This window comes from Megalops cyprinoides, chromosome 12 (genome assembly GCF_013368585.1).
Source record: "Megalops cyprinoides isolate fMegCyp1 chromosome 12, fMegCyp1.pri, whole genome shotgun sequence".
Taxonomy (NCBI): domain Eukaryota; kingdom Metazoa; phylum Chordata; class Actinopteri; order Elopiformes; family Megalopidae; genus Megalops; species Megalops cyprinoides.
In genome coordinates, this window is record NC_050594.1 from 31,954,994 (window position 1) to 31,975,310 (window position 20,317).

The window sequence follows — 20,317 nt, forward strand, 5'->3', positions numbered from 1 at the left end:
ACACAGATCCACCAGCTCTTTCCAAATAAGGACACCCTGGGATCGACAGGTTTTGAGGCTTTGTAAACAGTCAACTTCAGATTCAAAACATAAATACAAAAAACACTCTATTTGCAGCTAAAAATTAGGGATGTAACGATACCAAAAACTCACGGTATGATAATACCACAATAAAAAGTCCACCATAAGATATTTATCGCATTATTAAAAAACGAAGAAAAATGATGACTTGAAAAAATGTCCTTTATTAAATAATAAATCAGCATTTTTTATTCATATAAAATTTGTTTTTCCTTTTAACTTAAAGTGCTTCTGCTTTCCCTCTTTAATAAAATAAAATAAAAGTAGCCAGCCATGACCTAAGCATGTGCAAAAATTGGCATAAATTGTTTTGGCAATGAATGATTGAACTATGTAGCCTATGTACAATAATTGCAAAACAAAAACGATACAATTTTCGACAAGGAGAGATAGTAGAATGCAGCTATACTAGCGAAATAACCATGTAATATCCTGGTAGATTTCGTCACAGTCCCATGACAGTATCGAGACATTTTTTATCGCGATATTGCGAAATTCGGTACATCCTTACATCCAGGGTGTGAAATACGGGGGTCTCGGGGGTCCGAGACCTCTTGATTGACACTTGAGACCCCCTGAAAGCCTCAACAGCAAAATTTTGGGGGGGTCTCTGGAAAAATCTTTTAAAAATTATTTGTCACTTGCAGTTGTCACTAAAAATGTCTTTTAAGCCTTAAAGCCTGACAGACACAGCCTGTGTCCAAATTCACATGCCTTCATCTCGGTTGAATTGCTCACTAAGCAATCATCCCTAACAATGCTAGTTGCTTGTCTATGCGACAAAGTGTTGGAGAGAAAAATAATTTTGAATTTACATCAAATTTAATCACAGTTACAATCTGCATACAGCTCTGCATCCATTTCCACACCCATTACGCTACTCTTGTTTGAAATACTCATGAACTCGCATTGCATAAATATGGAACACATATCACGAGAAAGTGCGGAACCAGAGCTTTGTAATGATGCTAGCCACATATTTGTAGGCTACATACCGAAGTAATCACGTTATGAAGACAGATCAAACTTCTGCAAAGTAACATCTTTACTAATTTTTTCACCTATTTTCACACTCCTGCTTCTCGGCTGAATAAGTCACGAAGTCCCTATCACAACTTACCGCACATCAAAACGGCAGAATTTATGCTTTCCAATAATAGGCCTACTAGTTGTTTCTCTGTGCGACAAAGCATTGTCGAGTAATATGGTTTTGATCAAATCCGGTATTATTCCGGTAATCAAATTTCTGCATTGTCTCCAACATAGGGCTGACATTAAATCCCACTTTGTATGAAAAAAAAAACACAAAATAATGTAATGTATTTTTCATTGCAATGATTCAAAAGTTGTGGCCAAAAGACGTGCGCAGGTGTTTTTCCCAGGAAACTCCCATAATTTGGATGGCAAACTTTATTATGAATAATCGTCATACATGGATCCATAAGTTTTGTATGTTTGTCCGATGTTACCCAAGTTGCCAGATCGTCTATGAAACACAATCTACACACACAATCCACACACTACATACAATTATTTATTTATGGGACCCCCCCCCCCCCGATTGCCACCGGGTATTTCGCACACTGGTTACATCCCTACTAAAATGTAACCTTTCTTGAGAGTGCATGTACTCACGATTTGACAAGTGAAGTGATATTACAAAACGAAACTGGAATGTTGTTGGGCGCCGCTTTAATCTCATGTCGGCAGTTCTCTACATTGTGAAGTCATGATGATTAAAGATGATTTGATTTGACTGGAATTTTCAAAAGATGGCTGGGTAGATAAAACACTTTCAGACAGTAAATATCTGTGGTAGAAATGTAATGATCCTGCAGATTTAATGATGCGCATAAGCAGTAGAACTACTGAAATGTCAATATAACTGAATCTGTGGTTAGAGTGAGAGAGACAGAGAGAGAGAGAAAGAGAGAGAGAGAGAGACAGAGAGAGAGAGAGAGAGAGAGAGAGAGAGAGAGAGAGAGAGAATGACTTTCTAAACCATAAAAAGAGTCATTGAATTGAATTGAATTGAATTGAATTTGATATACCAATATGGATCTGGCTAAATTTTCTGAGCAATCATAGAACCAAATACACTGTATGGCAGCGAAGTGTGGGGCCCACTTACATAACAAGATTCTGCAAAAACACCTAACTGAAACCATGCATGTGGAATTCTGTATTCTAGGAGCACAGAAAAAACTCCAAATAACATGTGCAGGGCATAATTACACTAAGTACTGCATCGCAAAGAAACATCCAGAGAGGAACTCTCTGCCAGCTGGTCCTGAGGTTCACTGTACTAACCCCTCCTCACCTCATTCAACCTCAGAACAGCAATACTGTATTACAAAGAATTCCAGCCAACCTAGCTATAACAAAACAAGAAAAATACTGTATATCACAGATTGGAAAGAAATCGTAAAAAAAACCAAAAATAAACTTGAAGGCTTTTGGCCTTAGACAGTACACAGTGGTAAACTATTTGTCCACGATGACTGCCATCAAAGGCAGACCTGGCTGCCCAGGGAAGACAGGCTGTGCCCCCAGACAGAGGTAGAGATGCAACTCCATTTCCTTTTACACTGCAATCAATGCTCAAATTTAAGAGTGGAATTCTTACCCCAACTTTTGAAGAGATGACAGGAGCTCCATAACCTCTCAGGGAGACAAATGCTCCCATATCTTTCAGGGGAAAAGCCAGAGTGCACTCTTTTGGCTGCCAAATACGTGGCATCACTCCACAAACTAGAGGATAACTGGACTTTCAATAATTAAGGTTCAGACGTACTTAATTATTTGTTTAGTTTTTATTTTATTATCTGTATTATTTGTATTCTTCCTCTTCTTTTCCATATTATTATTATTGCAATTACTGTAATTAATCCCGCGTAATTTACTACTCATAGTTTTTAAATTAAATGCTGTAAATGTGTTGAACAGGACTTGCTTGCTTGGCAACAGTGTGAACAGTCGGCATATTTTGAATCTGAATTTGTACGTGAGAGAGAGAGAGACAGAGAGAAAGAAAGAAGTGGAGAGTGAGATGCCAGCAGAAAGAGAGGGTGAAGACAGAAAGAGACCAGAAGACAGACAGAGAGGAACAGGCAGAACTTAACTCACCAGCCAGAGCACCACGTTGAGGGCGAGGACGGTGGGCACGCCCCCGAAGGGCAGACCCTGTAGGACGCTGCTGCGCGAGTGAGACTGGTAGCATCGCTCCGCCGTGCCGTTGTCCACCCCCAGTGCGTCCAGAAAACTGAGGACATCCAGCTCGGTGTCCCTCTCCCCCCTGGGGATCCCTGCCCCCGACAGCTCCAGGCCCGCCATGGGTTAAACTCCGTTCCCGGGCTCAAGTCATGCAGTCATCACTGGGTGGAATGAAATCCACGAACAGATAAGCCTGTTAAAACAGTTCCCCTAATTACAACCATGTTGCACACACCATGCACACCCACCTCTTGTGAGATGTTTAGGCCACCTGTTGATGAGCGCTTACTGTATGTTGTCAGGAGGATAGCAACATGTCCCTGCTGTAACAGTGGAGCATTTCTGTAAACATTTTTATGTATTTCAGCATGAGAAGGTTAGCAGCAAATCTTTATCACAATTATTTTCCCTGCTGCTGACAGTAACTGATGTATTAGGGAGTCCCGGCTGTTATTTTTGCGTGTCGGTGGATGAGTGACAATCCGAAGAGAATAGATCAAACAGGATTGTTTTCACGCTGGGCTGTCCTCCTCATCTCTTACAGTTATTAATCACAGTCATCAGTAATCAGCATGACTCTGCTGCCATTTTCCCGGCATTCGCAAGGTTTGTCACAAGGGAGGGATTGGGCCAGTGCCCTCATTCCAGCATCCACATTAAAGGTGGTAGCAAAAAGAGAAAATTAACATGATACAAAGCAAAAAAAAAAAAAAATCACCCACAACAAAACGGGTGCCTCAGGTGTGTCAAGACATGCAATGAATTTAAACAAGCTATGCGTCTTTATGAGTGCAGGGGATGGAAAAACAGCAGCTGTGGTTCGAGTGAGCACAGGTACCCATTTCCTGCAGAGTTAAATCGCAATTACAAGCGCCTGGTGTGATTGGTGAAGAGGCACTGCAAGAATAACGAAGCTTGTTTCCAGCAGGGTATCCTGAAGCCAGCTCATGCCTCTACTATTGTGCCCTTGCTGTGTACACGAGAGCTCTAATTCATAGGCCTTTATATTAACAAGGCAACTACATGAAAGCCACAGCTCTGGGGAAAATATCCACGATCCACTGCAAATAACTAATTAGCTGAACAAGTTCTCCAACTAACCAATAAACTATTTATTCTGGTCACTAATGACACAATAGGCCATCCTCAGCTATCTTCATGCATCCCCAAAGGGTTAAAATTCAACTGAACAGAAAACACTCATGCTCAAGGCTTCCATACATTTATTTTTTAATGAATACACCAAAGCCTTTTCCCTCTTCAATGGCTGAGACACATTTATGAAGGACTTGTACTTGCTTCCTGCTTAAGCTCACAGAATATGCGTCTACCTCGCCTTCAGTGCCTGCTTTGTGTGTGTCTCTGTCTCCTAATATCGACAGGGTCTTCTGTGGATCGCTTCTTTGGCACAAGGCCTCGACGCGCAGTTACAGAGTACACATTTAAAGCGAAGGTCACAATGAACTTTGATGAAAATGGTGGCTGATGCTTGTCTTTGTTTGCTGAGGTAATACATTGGGATAGGTTTCTTTTATGAGACTCGTTGCCATGGTTTTTCCTGTTGATTTCAGTTCACTTCGTATTTGTTCACCTGAGTGCACAGCAATTCATTCTGGACAATTCATATTCCGGTCCTCACAAACCAATGCGCTCCTGGTTGTCCACAGGCCTTAGTTAGCCAAAGTTTACTTCCTCCTGTTAGTGTGATTCAACCCTCTCTCTGTCAGCGGGACACCAACAATCTGAACAGACAACTGACATGACCCCTGCAGACCCCTGAAGCTGCATCGGAAAACACAAGTCCTCCAGGACAAGAGCTACAGATAATCCTATATTACATCCATTTGCAGAACCACAGTAATGTAGCATAGTGACTCACGGCTCATGCAAGAATTCACTTGAAGGTAACGTAGCATGCGATGTGTTGAAAAGGTTGAACCAATGCTTGCTTAGTGCTTATTGGTGACTGCTCCACATTAGGAAACAATTAATTAGGTTTCCATTCAAAGTACCTGGAGCGGTCAACATTGGAGCTGTCCTTGGCCCTGACAGCCAGAGATAACAGAGCCACAGCAACTGCATTAAGGGCCTGGCCAGCCACTTCCAGCCAAATGCAACAAGGCAAACGGGCATAAAACTCAATTAACAGGGCACAGTCCACAACTCTGAGAGGGCTTAAATAGCTTAAATACAGAGCTGCAGTGTATTGTTTCTCAATAGAGTTAACGACCAGCCATGCTTTGTCGCTGGCAGGCTGTTGACAGATGACATCTCCTTAAATGAATGGATGAGATGTGCCTCGCTGAGCATGACCATATTGGGCAGAAGCATCGGAGATAGGCTGTCCCCATATATGCAGGGACAGACTGAGCTAGAGAGCAAGATGGCGTCCACCAATACCTTACTTTGGGAAACTGTAAAACAGCTTACTATTTAGTTTGGTGTAACTTACTATTGATTTGAAAGTTGATAAAAGAAGTTTATAAAAGAAGTCTGGCTGCTCATGCCATCTCTGCAAATTGAAGCCTGAAGCGGCAGCTCATTGTAACATTTTAGTCTACTCTGAATATATATACATCAATGCTACTACTAATAATAATGGATTGCTTATACAGCACCATTCAAGTGTCTCACTGGGATCCCCTGATCAAATTCTCCACGTTTGAGTCTTGATGTATCAGCTTTACAAGGCTAGTCCTATGAAAGAGTGAACTGGAAGAATCTCCCACCTGAAGGATCACTGGAAATGGAACATCAAAATCAGCAGAGATAATTCTGGGCCTGGTCTTCACCACAAAACATAGCAAAATCTTAGCATCTTAGCATTTTTGACTCATTTTTGCCAGTAATTCCTTGTTTATCCTCCTGAGCACACTTTACAAGAAGAGAGGTGTTTAATTCTTTTCTTATTCCCCTGAGGTGGGAATTATTGCCCTATGAAGGCCCTCCCTGAGCTCTTCACTCTAGTTAAGCAATATTAATGTGCAGCTCCAAGCTATATGTCTCAGTCAGGTTTATTAGGTGCAAATGAAGATTAAGGAACAAACATTTCAGTCTTGAGACACAGTGACCCAGTGGAATTTGCCTGCATTGATCACAGACCACTACCTCATCCACCTCAATACTGAAGGACCTCCAAATAAAATGCAATAAATAATTAAATTCCTTTAAAGTGTGCCAGAGTATAAGGGACCGTTCGTCTCACTGGTATCATAATGTAAGAGTTGAACCTTTCTGCTCCCCCAGAGACAAACATTACACAGAAGCCTGCAGTAGCACTAGGGATATGAAACTGTTAGTCATCCAGACCCACACAACCCCAACCCAATCCATCAGTGATGGACTTCTTTGATGATGTGGTCAGAGGGCCATCTTACCGTAAAGTGAGCAGAGCTTCAGATCAGTAACACACAGCGGCTCCCACCAGAGGTCAAAGGTCACGCATGGCATCTAAAAATTCTGCTCAGTCCTGAACAAAACACAGGACACAATTAATCAAAAACACAGCATCCTAAGTTACCTTTAAAGCCGGGGTCTTCGTTGTGTGCAGTCTCTAGAGACCTCCACACACTCATGCATAGACAGAGATGAAAGTTGGAGTCCTAAGCAGAAGACGTAGTAATCCAGTTGTGCCCAGCCATTTGAATTGGCCTGTGTGCACTTTGTGTTGTCATTACTCTGATGAGCTTTTGAAATCTGAGTTATTAAACTTAGTGTTCCAAGTCCTGATGATAGAAATACATTTGCATTGAAATTAAAATCTACAGTGCAGCACTCCTAGGAGCAGCAACAAGCAGCCAGCAATGAGTCACTGAGCCTGTCCAACGGACTGCTTTATTGCTCTCCAGCTTTAATGAGAAGGAGCTCTTTCCTCCCTTAATTATCATTGGAGAGAGTGCTGAAAGGCCCCCGTCCTGAGAGTCGGATCAGACTGGCAGATGAACGCCCTGGAGGGGGGGGTGGTCCCCTCACCCTCTACCCTGGGTCTGGGAATGCTGATGATGTCACTTCCTGTGCAGCGCAGGGGAGACATTAGGCGCTCTCAAGGAGATGCGTCACTCCAGCCCTCCACAGATGGGCAGCTAATGTCACGGCAGCACGTTCCCCCTGCCGTTGCTAGTGGGCGAGTTTGGGAATCGGTTTCAGCCTGCTTTGCTCGCGTCATTTTTGGAGAGTGACTTAACCCTTTAACCCGCTCGACTGCTTCGCAAAGCACCGTGCCTGTGCTAAGAGGTTGCTACACTGGGATGCTGTGACAAGAGGAGGAGCAGGAGAGGAGCGGCTCTTCTAGAGAGATCAGATGCCCACACACTCTGATATGAATAGCAGTGTACAGCCCTGTAGGTCACTCTTGCTCCTAGAACTTCTTGGTTCAGCAGTCAAAGCAAACTACAGTGAGAAAGCAGGAATTTGTGTGGACAGCTGCCACACAAAGCCCATTTAAAGTCTTACGGGCCCATATCCACACCTACCCTGGCAAGTCATGTCAGTACTTTACCCGGAAAGCAGTTGGCCTGTCATCATTCACCACACCAGAATCCATCATAATGCACCATCTGCCTACATAAAGAGGTCTCTCTCAAATTGTTGGCAGTCCTACTGTGTCCATTCAAAGCAGCTGGACATCCCCCGTCAGGAGCTGGGGATATGGTCCCTGGTCCCTGGTTTACTACAATGCTGGCCATCCCCGGCAAAAGGTTCCCCACAGAAGGGGCATGGGAGTGGGCCGGGCAATCTATGTGAGTAGGAGGATGTGGCCCTGACTGTGAGATCACAGATTTATTTTGGGCATTCTCAGTGAGGCTGGATTTAACATTCGCTGTGCACATTGATCTGTCTTCAGTCTAAGGAGTTAAATATGTACTGTATAAATGCTAAATACTTAATGCATGAAGTGGTTTGTCCTCTCTGTCAGTAGGTTGCAAGTTATTAAAGTGGCAAAGCTGTATTTTCATAATGTTCACTACGACAGTAATAATTTAATTGAATATCTTTCAAACAGAAATTAAAAAAAAAAAACAGAAAATACAGAGACAGGAAATATTGTTTTTTTTGCTTATTGTCCTGATGCAGTTTATTGCCTTTATTTATTTCATACTTCTTCTCAATGAACCATTAACATACCATGGACCTGGTTCTCATTGCCTCAGGAACAAACACATGTCAGGGGTGAACAGTGTTCTTTCAGCAAAGAAGCACAGCTTTTCTTCTTCAACATGTGAGGTTTACCAATTTACCAAGAAATCTAATTTTGACTGCACTAATGCACTCCGTCATTTTACTGATCACATATGCAGAAACAGTTTTTCAAATGAGAAAAATCTATTGCTACCATCAATGTGGTGACAATTATGAAAATGTATCAATAACGAAAATATACAGTTGGTTATAAATGCATTTGTTTTCTGAAATCTTCTAAAACATGTTAAACACAAAATCTATGCCAACTGAAGTACACTTTTTAAATAGCTGTTGTTCAAACATATGCAGAGGAAAATGCAATATTTTTTATAAATAATATTTTAATTAATCATTTATTATTAATGCTTTGCCTTGCAGTCAGTCTTTATCGAGCTTTGTGCTGAAGACACTTAAAATCTTAACACTTGAAAAAATGTGAGATTTAACTCTGATCTAACTCTATATAAAAGATCATACCCCACTGACCCCGCTATGGTGATTGGACTAAGCTATGGTAAACTAGGACTGAGAAAGAGGGAGGTACCAGACGGTATGCATACTTTCCAATCCCATTGATCTGACAAGACGGTTATTCTACTGCCAGTAAAAAAGACTGAACCACACTTGTTCCCAAATCCTAACGAGGCTCTGCACCATGATTCTGTTCCCCACATTTCATACACCATAAAGTCATAAACACTGGTCGCAATGCTCTGAACAAAAAGACAAAGCAGTTAAAAGCCTTCAGAAACTCACTGAAAGGGAAAAATCCCCATTTTGAGGTGTTAATAACTATGCTGAAGTTAAAATTTCTGGATACAAAGATGAACCCACAGTGATATTGCTATCTGACCAAAGGAGGTACCTGTTTACAGTTTCTGTTGAAAGCAAAATTTCAGTCAAGATCCAAGGGGAGAAACTGATATGAATGAACCAAATGGCTCAGTCACGAGTGGTTCACGGGTGGCTCAATGAGTAGGGTGCTCTTTTTAAATGTAAGTGGAGCCCATGTTCTTGCCATCTGCTGACACTGACAGATTGGATAAGGGTGGGGGGGTCAGCCAGGGTTTCCTTGTCTCACTGCTCTCAGACACCCTGCAATTTGTCAGGTGCCTGCAAGTTGCTCTGATGACATCAGTGGAGTAGCAACTTCCTCTCCAGTGACCGCCCACCCCTCTGTGGTACACTGTGTGACTTATATTGCGAAAAATAGCCGTTGGCTGGGTGTGAGTTTCGCAAAATATCGCATTCCTCTCGCTTCAGCGCTCCTGCACTGCAGAGGTTGCCGAGGTGACACAAGCCTAACGTACCATCGCCTATTATAAAATAGGGTGTCATAAAAGGGGGAAAAGAAAATAAAAGATATTACCAAACCATATATGACACATGCATTATCGTGCTGTTATAGTTACAGAAGGAGATTCATTCACAGCCTCTTCATAGAACAGTACACTTGAAATGTAATTCTCTACTTGAACAGTGCTCATTCATGTTTGGTGTTTCAGGACAGCAAGATCTTAAATGTTGATTTATTACCTTTAATATCTATAATAAAGCCCTGTCCAGACTTCACCTTAGTTCCCACTGCCTGGATGAATCCTGCACCAAGTGCCCAGTACATGATCGCTTCAAAACCTGAATGAAATCTGATGAAACCTACTGCAATGTTGATCTCACACATCATAGTCTGAAAAGTGGGCAGCTGCTTTAAAGGAAGAATGTTGTATCTTACTGTATGTGCACACTAAAGCAAAATCTGTTGAATACCCAGATTGCCCACATTTCAGCACATTATTCATCTTAACATCTAATAGTGTGCAGCTGCTTGTTTAAGACAGACCCCATGTTCTTGCTGATATGATACGCATTAATATGCAATATGCATCTTATCAGGATGGCCTTGGAAGTCTGTCTGGCTGAAGTGTCAGCGAAGTAAGCAAATGAATATAAAACAACAACATGTTTTGACAAGGTCTGCTTATTTCCGACGGTAAGTTTGTAATCTGTTGCATGCCTCAGTGACTTGCTGTGTCTGGGCAGTGGCCTGTTGCGTGGCTTCTGAGCCAAAGTTTGCCTGATAAACAGTCTACAACTACTGGAATTTTTTGCACTGTGTTCAAAACAGAATTGCATCCACGATCAATCTTGGTTTAATGCCCACCTAAGAGGGGCAGAAATCGGCATCTCATGCGACAGATTGGAGCCAGCTCGAGGGAAAGTCACGTGATGACTGCTGGAGTGGCGTGAAAAACGCCATTGGCTAAGACGCAATGCTTTTGTTTCTACACATCGGTGTGGAGGCCATGTGACACAAACAGTGTATCCCCCGAGGGGTGGGGGGAGCAAGACTACAGATGTGAGCACTGTTGCCACAGCGAGCGCTAAAACGCTCTCCCTCTCCTTCAAGGCCCCTGAGCCTCAGCTGATCTACAGCGCAGGCTGTCTAACCACGGCACACACACACACACACACACACACACACACACGCACACACGCACACACGCACACACACACACATACAAACACACACAAGGGGGCTTCGGCAGCTAACAGACCTTCAGTTTTTTGGGCTGCTTTCCAAGGGATTCTGAGAAAAGAATACAACACACCTTTGGCTTGAATAACTAAACCCACACAGGAGTTTAGGAGTGTGCTGGCCTAGCCTCGACATATATGAGACAGAAAATGGTGCTGGAGTTATGGGGGAGAGGGAGGGATGGGGCATGAGGGGGACACATCTTCTCTGTGTCATGTCCCCTCTAGGGCTACTCTTTGTGAAAGATGGCATTCATCACACAGATTGGGAAAAATAAACAAAAACACGATCCCAAATTTCTGGGGCTGGGAAAGAGTCGCCACAGCTCTGGCAAGATGATTTACAAATGCTGCAGCTCACAGAAACCTTGCTGCAGCAGAGTTCAGCAGGATGGGAAAATCAACTTACAGCACAGCTCAACAGGAAAGCTAGAGGCAAAGCAAACACTCCAGATCTCCTCCCACAGTGTCTCTGCTGAAACCTCCGGACGTGAGCGTCTCTACGCATTATCAATCTGCAAGAAAAAGGTACCTGCGAGAGCTGCAAGCTTGTTGCAATTGCAGAGGGAAGAGTGGAAGTTACTGTCTCGCCTGTATGTTTACCCCCCTTTCCTGACCTGTAAGACTGCGGCAGAGGGCGTGGGCCAGCTGGTCAGACAGGGCGTCCCAGTGCTGAACTGCACCCTTGGCCGGGGGAGTGGTTTGCGACAGATGGAAATGGTGCAGACCAACGATAAACCTCGGGCCCTGAGTGCCACCGTTGCCACGGTGACGGCACTCCTTTCCTGGCACTGATTGCAGGCCATTAAAGAAATATGTGTGTCTGTCATTGGCTGAAAATGAAACCAATGGCAATAACTCAGGCGTCTCAGGTGTTTCAGCATCATGTGCAGAATGCCTGATTTCCAAAGCCTTTTGTCTGCACAACAAAAGATTTGCTGTTGGTGAGTGCAGTTGGCTCAGGGAGAGAGCAAACGCAGCACTCCTTTATACTGTAATACTACACCGCCCCATATTATAAAATGAAGCCTCCCCTACATCACCCATGTTTCTCTGAAAAGACACCACTCTACTTCAATGAAATCAAAGTTTAATTAGTAAAATGTCTTTAATAAATGAGATGCTAGAATGTACGTCAAAGTCTGCATTGTAGTAATGTGGGTGTGAAATTATAACAAATACAACAATTGCAATGCAAAAAGAGCAATTATACAATGACACAGAGCAAATCGCACAATGACAGCATCAGCTAAACATCGTTAAAATGAACTCAACATCATCTTCGCACTACTGAGAATTCTGCTTTTGTTTCCTACAAGGCGCCACAAAGAGAGCTGATTGCATTAACGGTACTCATTAGTAACACCAGATATGGCTGTAGCAGTAAAGATAGCAGTAATGCCTTCAGTGGCGCAACTATTGGGGAAGCATTTGCTTTGGTGGTGGCAGCAAATACAGCAAAATCCCTCTCAGTTTTACTGAGCCCTGTTCTGAGGTGACAGCTTTTCAACTTGCAATACTGGAATGACAGAAGACTATGAGCTGCATTTGGGGAAACAGGATCCCCTGGGGGGTGGGTTTAAAGATTATTCAATGTGAGGCTTGACTTTTTAACTCACACTATCACATGGTCTCCAGGGAGTCCCCTGGGATCCATGTGTTGAAAGGACTCCCCATTGGCAATGGGGCTACAGCTGAAATGAACCAATCACACAATGGTACTGCTGCACTGGAATTTCCAGGGAATAGAACTGGTTACCTGGGAGACTAAGAATGTTATATGCCATCCACCATTTGGGATGGAATGTTTTCACTCTTTAATTCTACTTTCATTAATACCCCCAACTCCGTGCCCCCCAACAGTGATAGGTGATCATATAGTGTATCAGCTGGTGGACTACAGGAAAAACTGAACTACATTATTACATACAACATTTGATGAGCAATACATTGTCCTGAGGAGCCCTGGAGGACAATACCCATCCATAAATAGGCCTTATCATTACTGAAAGCATGCATTTTGAATACCTATTACTGAGGACATCTCACTGAGGCTTGCCCTTTCAATAAATATTCTGGCAGTACAAGTACAAAGCCTGTCCTTTCATTACATGGAGATCAGTTACAGTTCTAAGAACAGTCTGTTGACTATTAATTCTGACAGTGCCCAGCTGAGGATCTATCATTCAGACCGTAGATGCCATTTCCTCATGGTTTGTGACAATGGTGGTGATTGGTGAACTATTTTATTAACTTTGGGTCTGGAGGTCTTCAATGTCAATAAGAAATAAGTATGATAACTGAACCGCCTGTCATGACAGCCTCCAGCTTTCCCATCATGTATTTCATGGCACATCATAGTCAAGTCAAGTGTGACCCATATTTAGTTTGATTTCCCTGTAGAGGGAGAGCTCTCTCCCATATCATAGGAATGAGAAGGCTGTGATACACTTTACTTCCTCATGAACAGCTGAAGCCTGCAGTGCGATTAGCAAAACAAATTCCACTTTTAGAACAGTAATAATGAAAGAGGAATCATAGTAGTTAATGTTACACGTTCATTCCGCCCACTGTACACTAACGTGGTCTCTCCGTGTCTTAAAATACCAACCAATGGCACTTCTAGAGAAATTACTGTGGGGGCAAAGCTCAGATCCTCACTCAAGTCATTCCCTGGGTCTCTATGGTTACCTCCCTGTCATTCCTGCCCCTCCCTCTCCCTCTCCAGGGAGGGTCCAGTTTCCCCTCTTCTCTGCAGGCGTGCACGGGAGTGCTGGCTGGCCCCTGCCCCTGCCGGCTCCCCCTCGGACTGCGCCACAGCGCCACCAGCAGTGGAGCAGCAGGGCCCCGCTTCCCAGCATCAACACTACAGTCACGCCTCAGCCTCCATGACTCAGCGATACCGCAGCGGCCTCCTTCCTGCTCAGAGTAAGCAGAGGGCAGGAGCCTCCTCTCCCTCTCCTACACGGCAGACGGCCCCTGTATTTACACACACACACACACACACACAACACATGTACGCATGCACACACATGTACACACACGTGCGCACACACACACACACACACACACACAATGCCACTTGCAGACACATGCACACGCACACACTTGTATATACAAACATACACATATGGCACACAAGCATTACTCCTCTGACACTGCTCACAATCAAAGCATGGACCCACACACACACAGAGACTATTGATACACAAATATAAGCACTAATCCTACATTACACACAAGCATGGACCTGAAGCATCCTGTTTTCACACACATGCATGCAGGCGTACATACACGCATGCATGCACAGATGCATACATACACAGCTCCATCAGCCGTGAGCACGGAGAGGACGGGCTGCCCATTACGCTCTGCTAATATTTACCTCCCCTCGCTCTCCTTCGCCTCCCGGGCTCCTGCTGCCCTCTGCCAAACTCCACCCCTCTGCAAGCTCTCCCATGCCCCCCACACCACAGCCAAACACTCAGCATCGTTACTCACTCCTGGACAGGAGACACATCTTTCTGGACGTAAGGGGACTAGACTTCAGTTCCATGTCATTGGAGATGCTGCGTCGTGGGCGTGGCGTTGAGGTTCGAGATGGCAGCAGAGCAGAGGAGCATTAGCCGGGCGGAGGATGTTGCTGGCACGCGCGGAGAGGCGCAGGGTTGATGACGCCCGGATTTCTGCTGAGGTTTGGTGGCAGATGAGCTCACTGGCAGGGAGCAGCGTTCTCTGGCCATCTCATTAAGTCAACGCACCAGAAAAACAGCTGAGCTGGAGCTGTGTCTGCAATCGATGATCTACAAGAAGAACTCGGGGGGGGGGGTTCGAAAGAACCCCAGCAGAGCCTCGGGGGGACTATGACATTCCCAACGCCCAGACATGCATCTGCTTGGCCTTTGCCACACATGACTTTCACATTAAAGAGATAAAGCAACACAGCTAGCAAACCTGAAATAAAGGATTTTACCTCCTTCAATAATTCTTCAATATTTACATCCAAGTGAAGCTTCAGGTAAAAAAAACCCAAATCAGGTCAATCAGTTAAAAGAGCCCAAAATGTACTAGACAGTCATACCAACTAAACCTGGTCATTCATGTCCTCAAGCCATTTGATGTAGGTCTGTGCTTTAGAGCACAAGGATTCTCCAGAGATCCCCCCCCCCACCTTGATGCAAACACTAGCATTCTGTTTGCAACGGAATGGGAAGCTGTGTGTGCGCTCTTTTACGGCACCTTGGCAGCCATCATGAAGAAATGGATAAAATCACAGATAGAGGGAATGAGATCACAGCGTCTGAAGTATAACACATCAGCCACTGTACTCCCCACACTACCAGACACTGGAGGTACCAGACAACCCCCCCCCCCCCCCCCACCCACACACACACACACACACACACACACACACACACACACACACACACAGGGTGAGTCTTTAATTCCCCAAAACAATTAAATGCTCTGTCCTCTGCAATTCCATTGCCAGGCAGGCTGAGAGCACAATGTGGGCGCAACAGGCACAAATGCCCTCTGAGGAGACTCTGAGTTCTATTATAAATGGGAGGCTGGTGCAATTTTGAGAGCATTAATTACGAATCACAATCACAAGACAAAACTGCAGGTCCGCCTGGTGGCTTTCAGGCCTCACTGTCTGAGCGAGTTTTTTCAGCATGAGGGAAGCATCACCAGCCACATAAGACATGCCAGCATATAGACCACTTTCTCACTCCATTGGGACAAGATGACAGAGACGAATGCACAACATTGTTATCTGATACTCTGCGTAGCTTCCCTGTTTCACACTGTTCCTAATCACCGGGGAATGAAGCAGCTCTCACATGACTCTTGGGGATAATGCATCTTGCATAAAAACCATAGTAACCTTGAAAGCTATAACTATAGCTTTTCATCGGTCTTCAGACCTGTCCCCTGGCCTTGCTCTATGGAATAAGACAGTCTAACGATACTTTTTAAATCAATGTCAAAAGAACTACTGAAGTGGAATTTAGCATGAAATTTACTGCATCTGACGTGAAGATCCACTGTTCTTTTTTCCTATGAATGGAATATCCTGTTTGCTTGTTAAATATCTAGGTCCATTATCTAGAATCTAGAGCACTATGCCAATTACTATCACTTCTGCTGTTTATTTACATGGCCTTTTTTGGATATAATTTTCTTCTGCCACATGACATGACCTTGCTATCGTTTGTCTCATAGCTACTTATTATAGGCATATTACCCAGCAGGTAACCTCACACATCCAGCTGTGAAGCATGCCATCTGCAGAGGGAAACATGAAAATTGAATCCATCAAGAAAAACAAAGAGAATATTGCAGGGAAAATAAAGGTCTCCATTCTTTCTCATTACAGCATTTGTTCATTTGCTCCTGTGTTGATAAGTTGCTAGGTAGCCATCAAGCTGTAAATTGTGACAAAAGGACAGCTCAGTCAGGGGACTATGGGAGCATGCAGTGGTGTTACTTCCTGCTTCACATTATTTACTGCATGAAATTTGCCACAATATGAAAGTAATCAAATGCTGAGGCAGCCAGCGAAGGAAGTAACCATTTGTTGGTTCCATCATGCCTTTCAAGACAGCAGGAGGCAGAGGAAATAACCTATTATTACATGCTAATTAATTGCTTTTACACCTATGTGAGTGTCTCCTAATGTAGTACTCTGTGTACACTTTGCTAGTGTGGACAGGTTAAAGAGTGTATGTCATATACACTGCAGATGAACACAATACAAGGTGCAGCTGCACCATGGCGTGCAGAAGGCTCTTGGCAGATCACCAGCGCAACCCCTGGAGCATAGGGTTACTTTCTCTGGCTCTAATCTACTTTCTTGTTTGCTCAGAAAGTGAAATGACCTGTGAGAGTCAAAAGGAGATCCCAAAGTAAGCTCCTCCTGTTATGCAGTGTGTCCCAATCTGTCAGAAACATCACAGTCTGTCCAGCCACAACACACCATATACACACACACAGAGATTCGGCAAAGGCACAGAATAGCTAACAGGGCACACATATTCCAGTGCATGCAACATAATATCTCTTTTTTTGTGATTTTTATGGTCAGATAATGCAAACCAGAAACCACGAAAGAAAGAGGATTCCTGGCAAGTAAAACTGTCAGGCAGCTCCCAGATTCATTACCCACCTCAGCAAAGAAATGATGCCAGAGGAACTGAGATGGCAAGAAATGGCCCATAAATTATGCGCAAGCTCTAATCAACTCAACTGCAGTATCGTGTCGACTGTCACTCCTTGCGATCAAGAGAATTTTTCGGCAAAAGATCAGAACGACTGGCAATTGCCATGAATAAAATGACTCAGGGACGAGGGCTTGGTTTTCGCAGCAGAGTGCACAGGCAGCCATCCATGCACTGTTGTACATACTGTACCCTCTCCCCCCGGCGCTGTTTGTTTGTGTCGCGGCTGTTGCTTGTTTGGCGGAAAGTTGTCTGGAAAAAGGGAACTCGCACTCACCACTTCCTCCCCAAGGCACCAAGCTTATGAATATGCATGAGCATCCACACTGTGCCCCGCCCACCTCATCCTCATTACCAAAAGCAAAAGAACCCGGTGGGGCTTCTGGAGGGAGAACAGAAAGAGCCAGTTCATTAGGCACCATCAGAGAGGTGGCGGCGATATACCAGTCAGACAAATAAAAGGACATGCCCTCTGTTTGGGGTTGAAGCTCTTTTGCAGAACAGTTGAATGAGTCACTTGCTTTTGGGACAGGCTTGAAGATGATGCGCATAAGGATACCGTTTCTGAAGCAATGCTCTTATATTAAATGCTGTGATATTTGGATCAGAGTGTTTTCTCCTTTATCGCATCCCTTCTCGCATTCCCTCCCTTCTCCATCCTCTCCCTCTCCTCCGCCGTCTCTCATGTGTTCTGTGAGCCGAGCGCTGACACTTGTGGCAGAGTCACTGGCATCATTTGCCCACACAAGTTCAACTGCTTTCTCTTTTTCAGTCTGTCATGTAGAGGAACACACTGCTGACACCACTGTCACCACCACCACGCCCCCCTTCTCCGTGCTTATCAGCACAGAACGCAGATCATCCTAAGCCACAATACAAGGATTAGCTGCTGAATAACAAGCTGCCGACATGAAAGACGGCCTCTGGGGCAGTGGACTTGAATTCCAAATCTGTCATTCACTTTGGACGTGCTGTGCCGCTGAATACCAAGAACCCGTTAATTGAAATGAAGGAGGTTCGAGCACACTGCAGCCCTCGCTGTGGTTCCAGGACTTTTGTTTCATATGCTAATGAAAGGAAAAGACCTTATAACCCAACTGAAATGAAATCCAGGTACCACGGAGGAGGAATGAACGTGCTTGAAAGTTCGTAACAAAAACAAGAAGTTATCTCTGCGTCACTGAATCAGTTTGTTATTCCTTCACTTAGAATGAAGTAGGTTTGAACTTAAATTCCGTTTAAGAAAACCTTTTCTGTTTCCATAAATGTCTCTTTCTATCTGAAAAAGTCATGACCAGCATGCTGCCATTTATTGAGGCAAAGACATTTGCAGTTTTGAGATGAGGACCCTTTATAAAAGGAACCCATTACAGCTTCCAGTTGTTCAAGCAATAAGGCAACCAAACAACTAATTCCTTTCAAATGTAAATTCACACCACAAGGTTGTCAACAGAATGGGAATATATTATGCAAATGAAATTATATTAAGTGATTATAGAGATTGCTGATTATTCTCAATGAGAATGCTCATTCATCTCCAGTGGTATTAGGAGCAATCTGAATGAGTTTACACTGCTACAATCTGACTGGTTTAAATCAAAACACTGATGACAATACTGAGGCAGTATATAAAAAATCATTATATTTTACCTTTATTAATACATTTCTCTTTACATTTCCTCCCTTCATTCCCTTTCTAGTTTTAATTTTGGACATTAACCATACTTCAGTCAACATCAGCGATCTCTGCTGTTACATAGAGTCTCAGGGCTTTGGCACAGCTGACTTTTACTGTGTATGAAAGTTATGGAGAAACAGAACCAGCAAAACCTCAGTCCAGGAGAAAATGTCACATTTAATTTTTACCAGGAGGAACTCCTGCCACCCTCACAATCATTTATCACTGGAGAGGGGCCTGTTTTTGCACTATGAACACACCCCGAGCAACAGTGTGTCAAATTTTGTCCATGCTTTCTTGCTGTCCTGTTGTGGCTAGGCTAGAACACATCCATGGATTCCTGAGAGAGATGCATCAGCCACTGTACTCCCTGTACTACAACACTGGAGGTGCAAAGGTTCTAGGTTTCCCACTCCCATACAGGGGAAATTTGGGGCTTTAATTCCCCAAAAACAATTAAACACTCTATTCTCTGCAATTCCATTGCCAGGCGGGCTGAGATACAGGAAAGGCAGGCACAAACACCTTCTGAGGGGATGCTGAGCTCTGTTGTAAATGGGTAGGCCTCATGAAATTTTGGCTTGTTTCATAACTAAGCTGCCAGTGAGGAAGACTAATACTTTGCACCACAGACACACCTGCCTTCTGGAGGCTTTTTCATGACCCTGAGCAGCCATGGAACACCCACTTTGAGGACAAACAGTAAGAGGAAGTAGGGATGGGTCTGCACAAAAAGCAAGGGTATCGGTTTGCAGAAGTCTGGTACACCATGATCACTGTCTCGACTAAACAAGGACTGGCAGACGACAGTGTACAGGTCAGTCTGCCATTCACCTCAGCAGGGAGTCTGAGGGCAGGAGTCAAAGACCAAGACTACATTTTACATAATACACATTATTTACATAGCAATTTAAATGCACAGTAAAACCGTATCATTGGGCAGGTGCTGCTGAATGTATTAATCACAAATCGCAAAGCACAAGTTGCAGATCTACCTAATGGCTTCCAGGCTTCACTATCTGGGCAGTTCACCATATGAGCTTTGCTATCACACAGAATGAGTCTTACTCTTACTTATATACATACATATATATATATATATATATATATATATATATATATATATATATATATATGCCAGATGGTATATTGATGGTTGTGCGCGCATATCTGAGTTTGTGGAACTGACATGTGAAATGGACTATTTTTCAGCTTCCACTCATGAAATAGTCACTTCATTCTTGAGTATTATTGTGCACATAGGAAACCGGTGATCATACTTAGAGCAAGCTTGCAGGTTGTTCCAGTTGTCAGTTTTCATACTCACCTTTTTACAAGTTGCTGATAAAAAAGAAAGAAAATGATACGAAAGAAAAGAAATGCATATAAGGAAAGCAAAGGAAAGATC

General features: G+C 43.7%; 1 protein-coding gene across 3 annotated transcripts in view; it reads right to left on the reverse strand.

Moving 5' to 3' along the window:
• tmem63c (transmembrane protein 63C) overlaps positions 1–20,317 on the reverse strand; it is a 54,020-nt gene that overhangs the window by 24,509 nt on the left and 9,194 nt on the right. The window contains exons 2-3 of one of the 3 annotated variants that reach the window (XM_036542622.1): positions 6,672–6,763; positions 3,208–3,487 (exon numbers count right to left, since the gene is read on the reverse strand). In XM_036542622.1, the coding sequence (XP_036398515.1) occupies positions 3,208–3,414 (207 nt within the window). In that variant the 5' untranslated portion in view covers positions 3,415–3,487; positions 6,672–6,763. The remainder of the gene's footprint in view (positions 1–3,207; positions 3,488–6,671; positions 6,764–20,317) is intronic. The other 2 variants (XM_036542623.1, XM_036542624.1) reach the window with 2 other exon arrangements.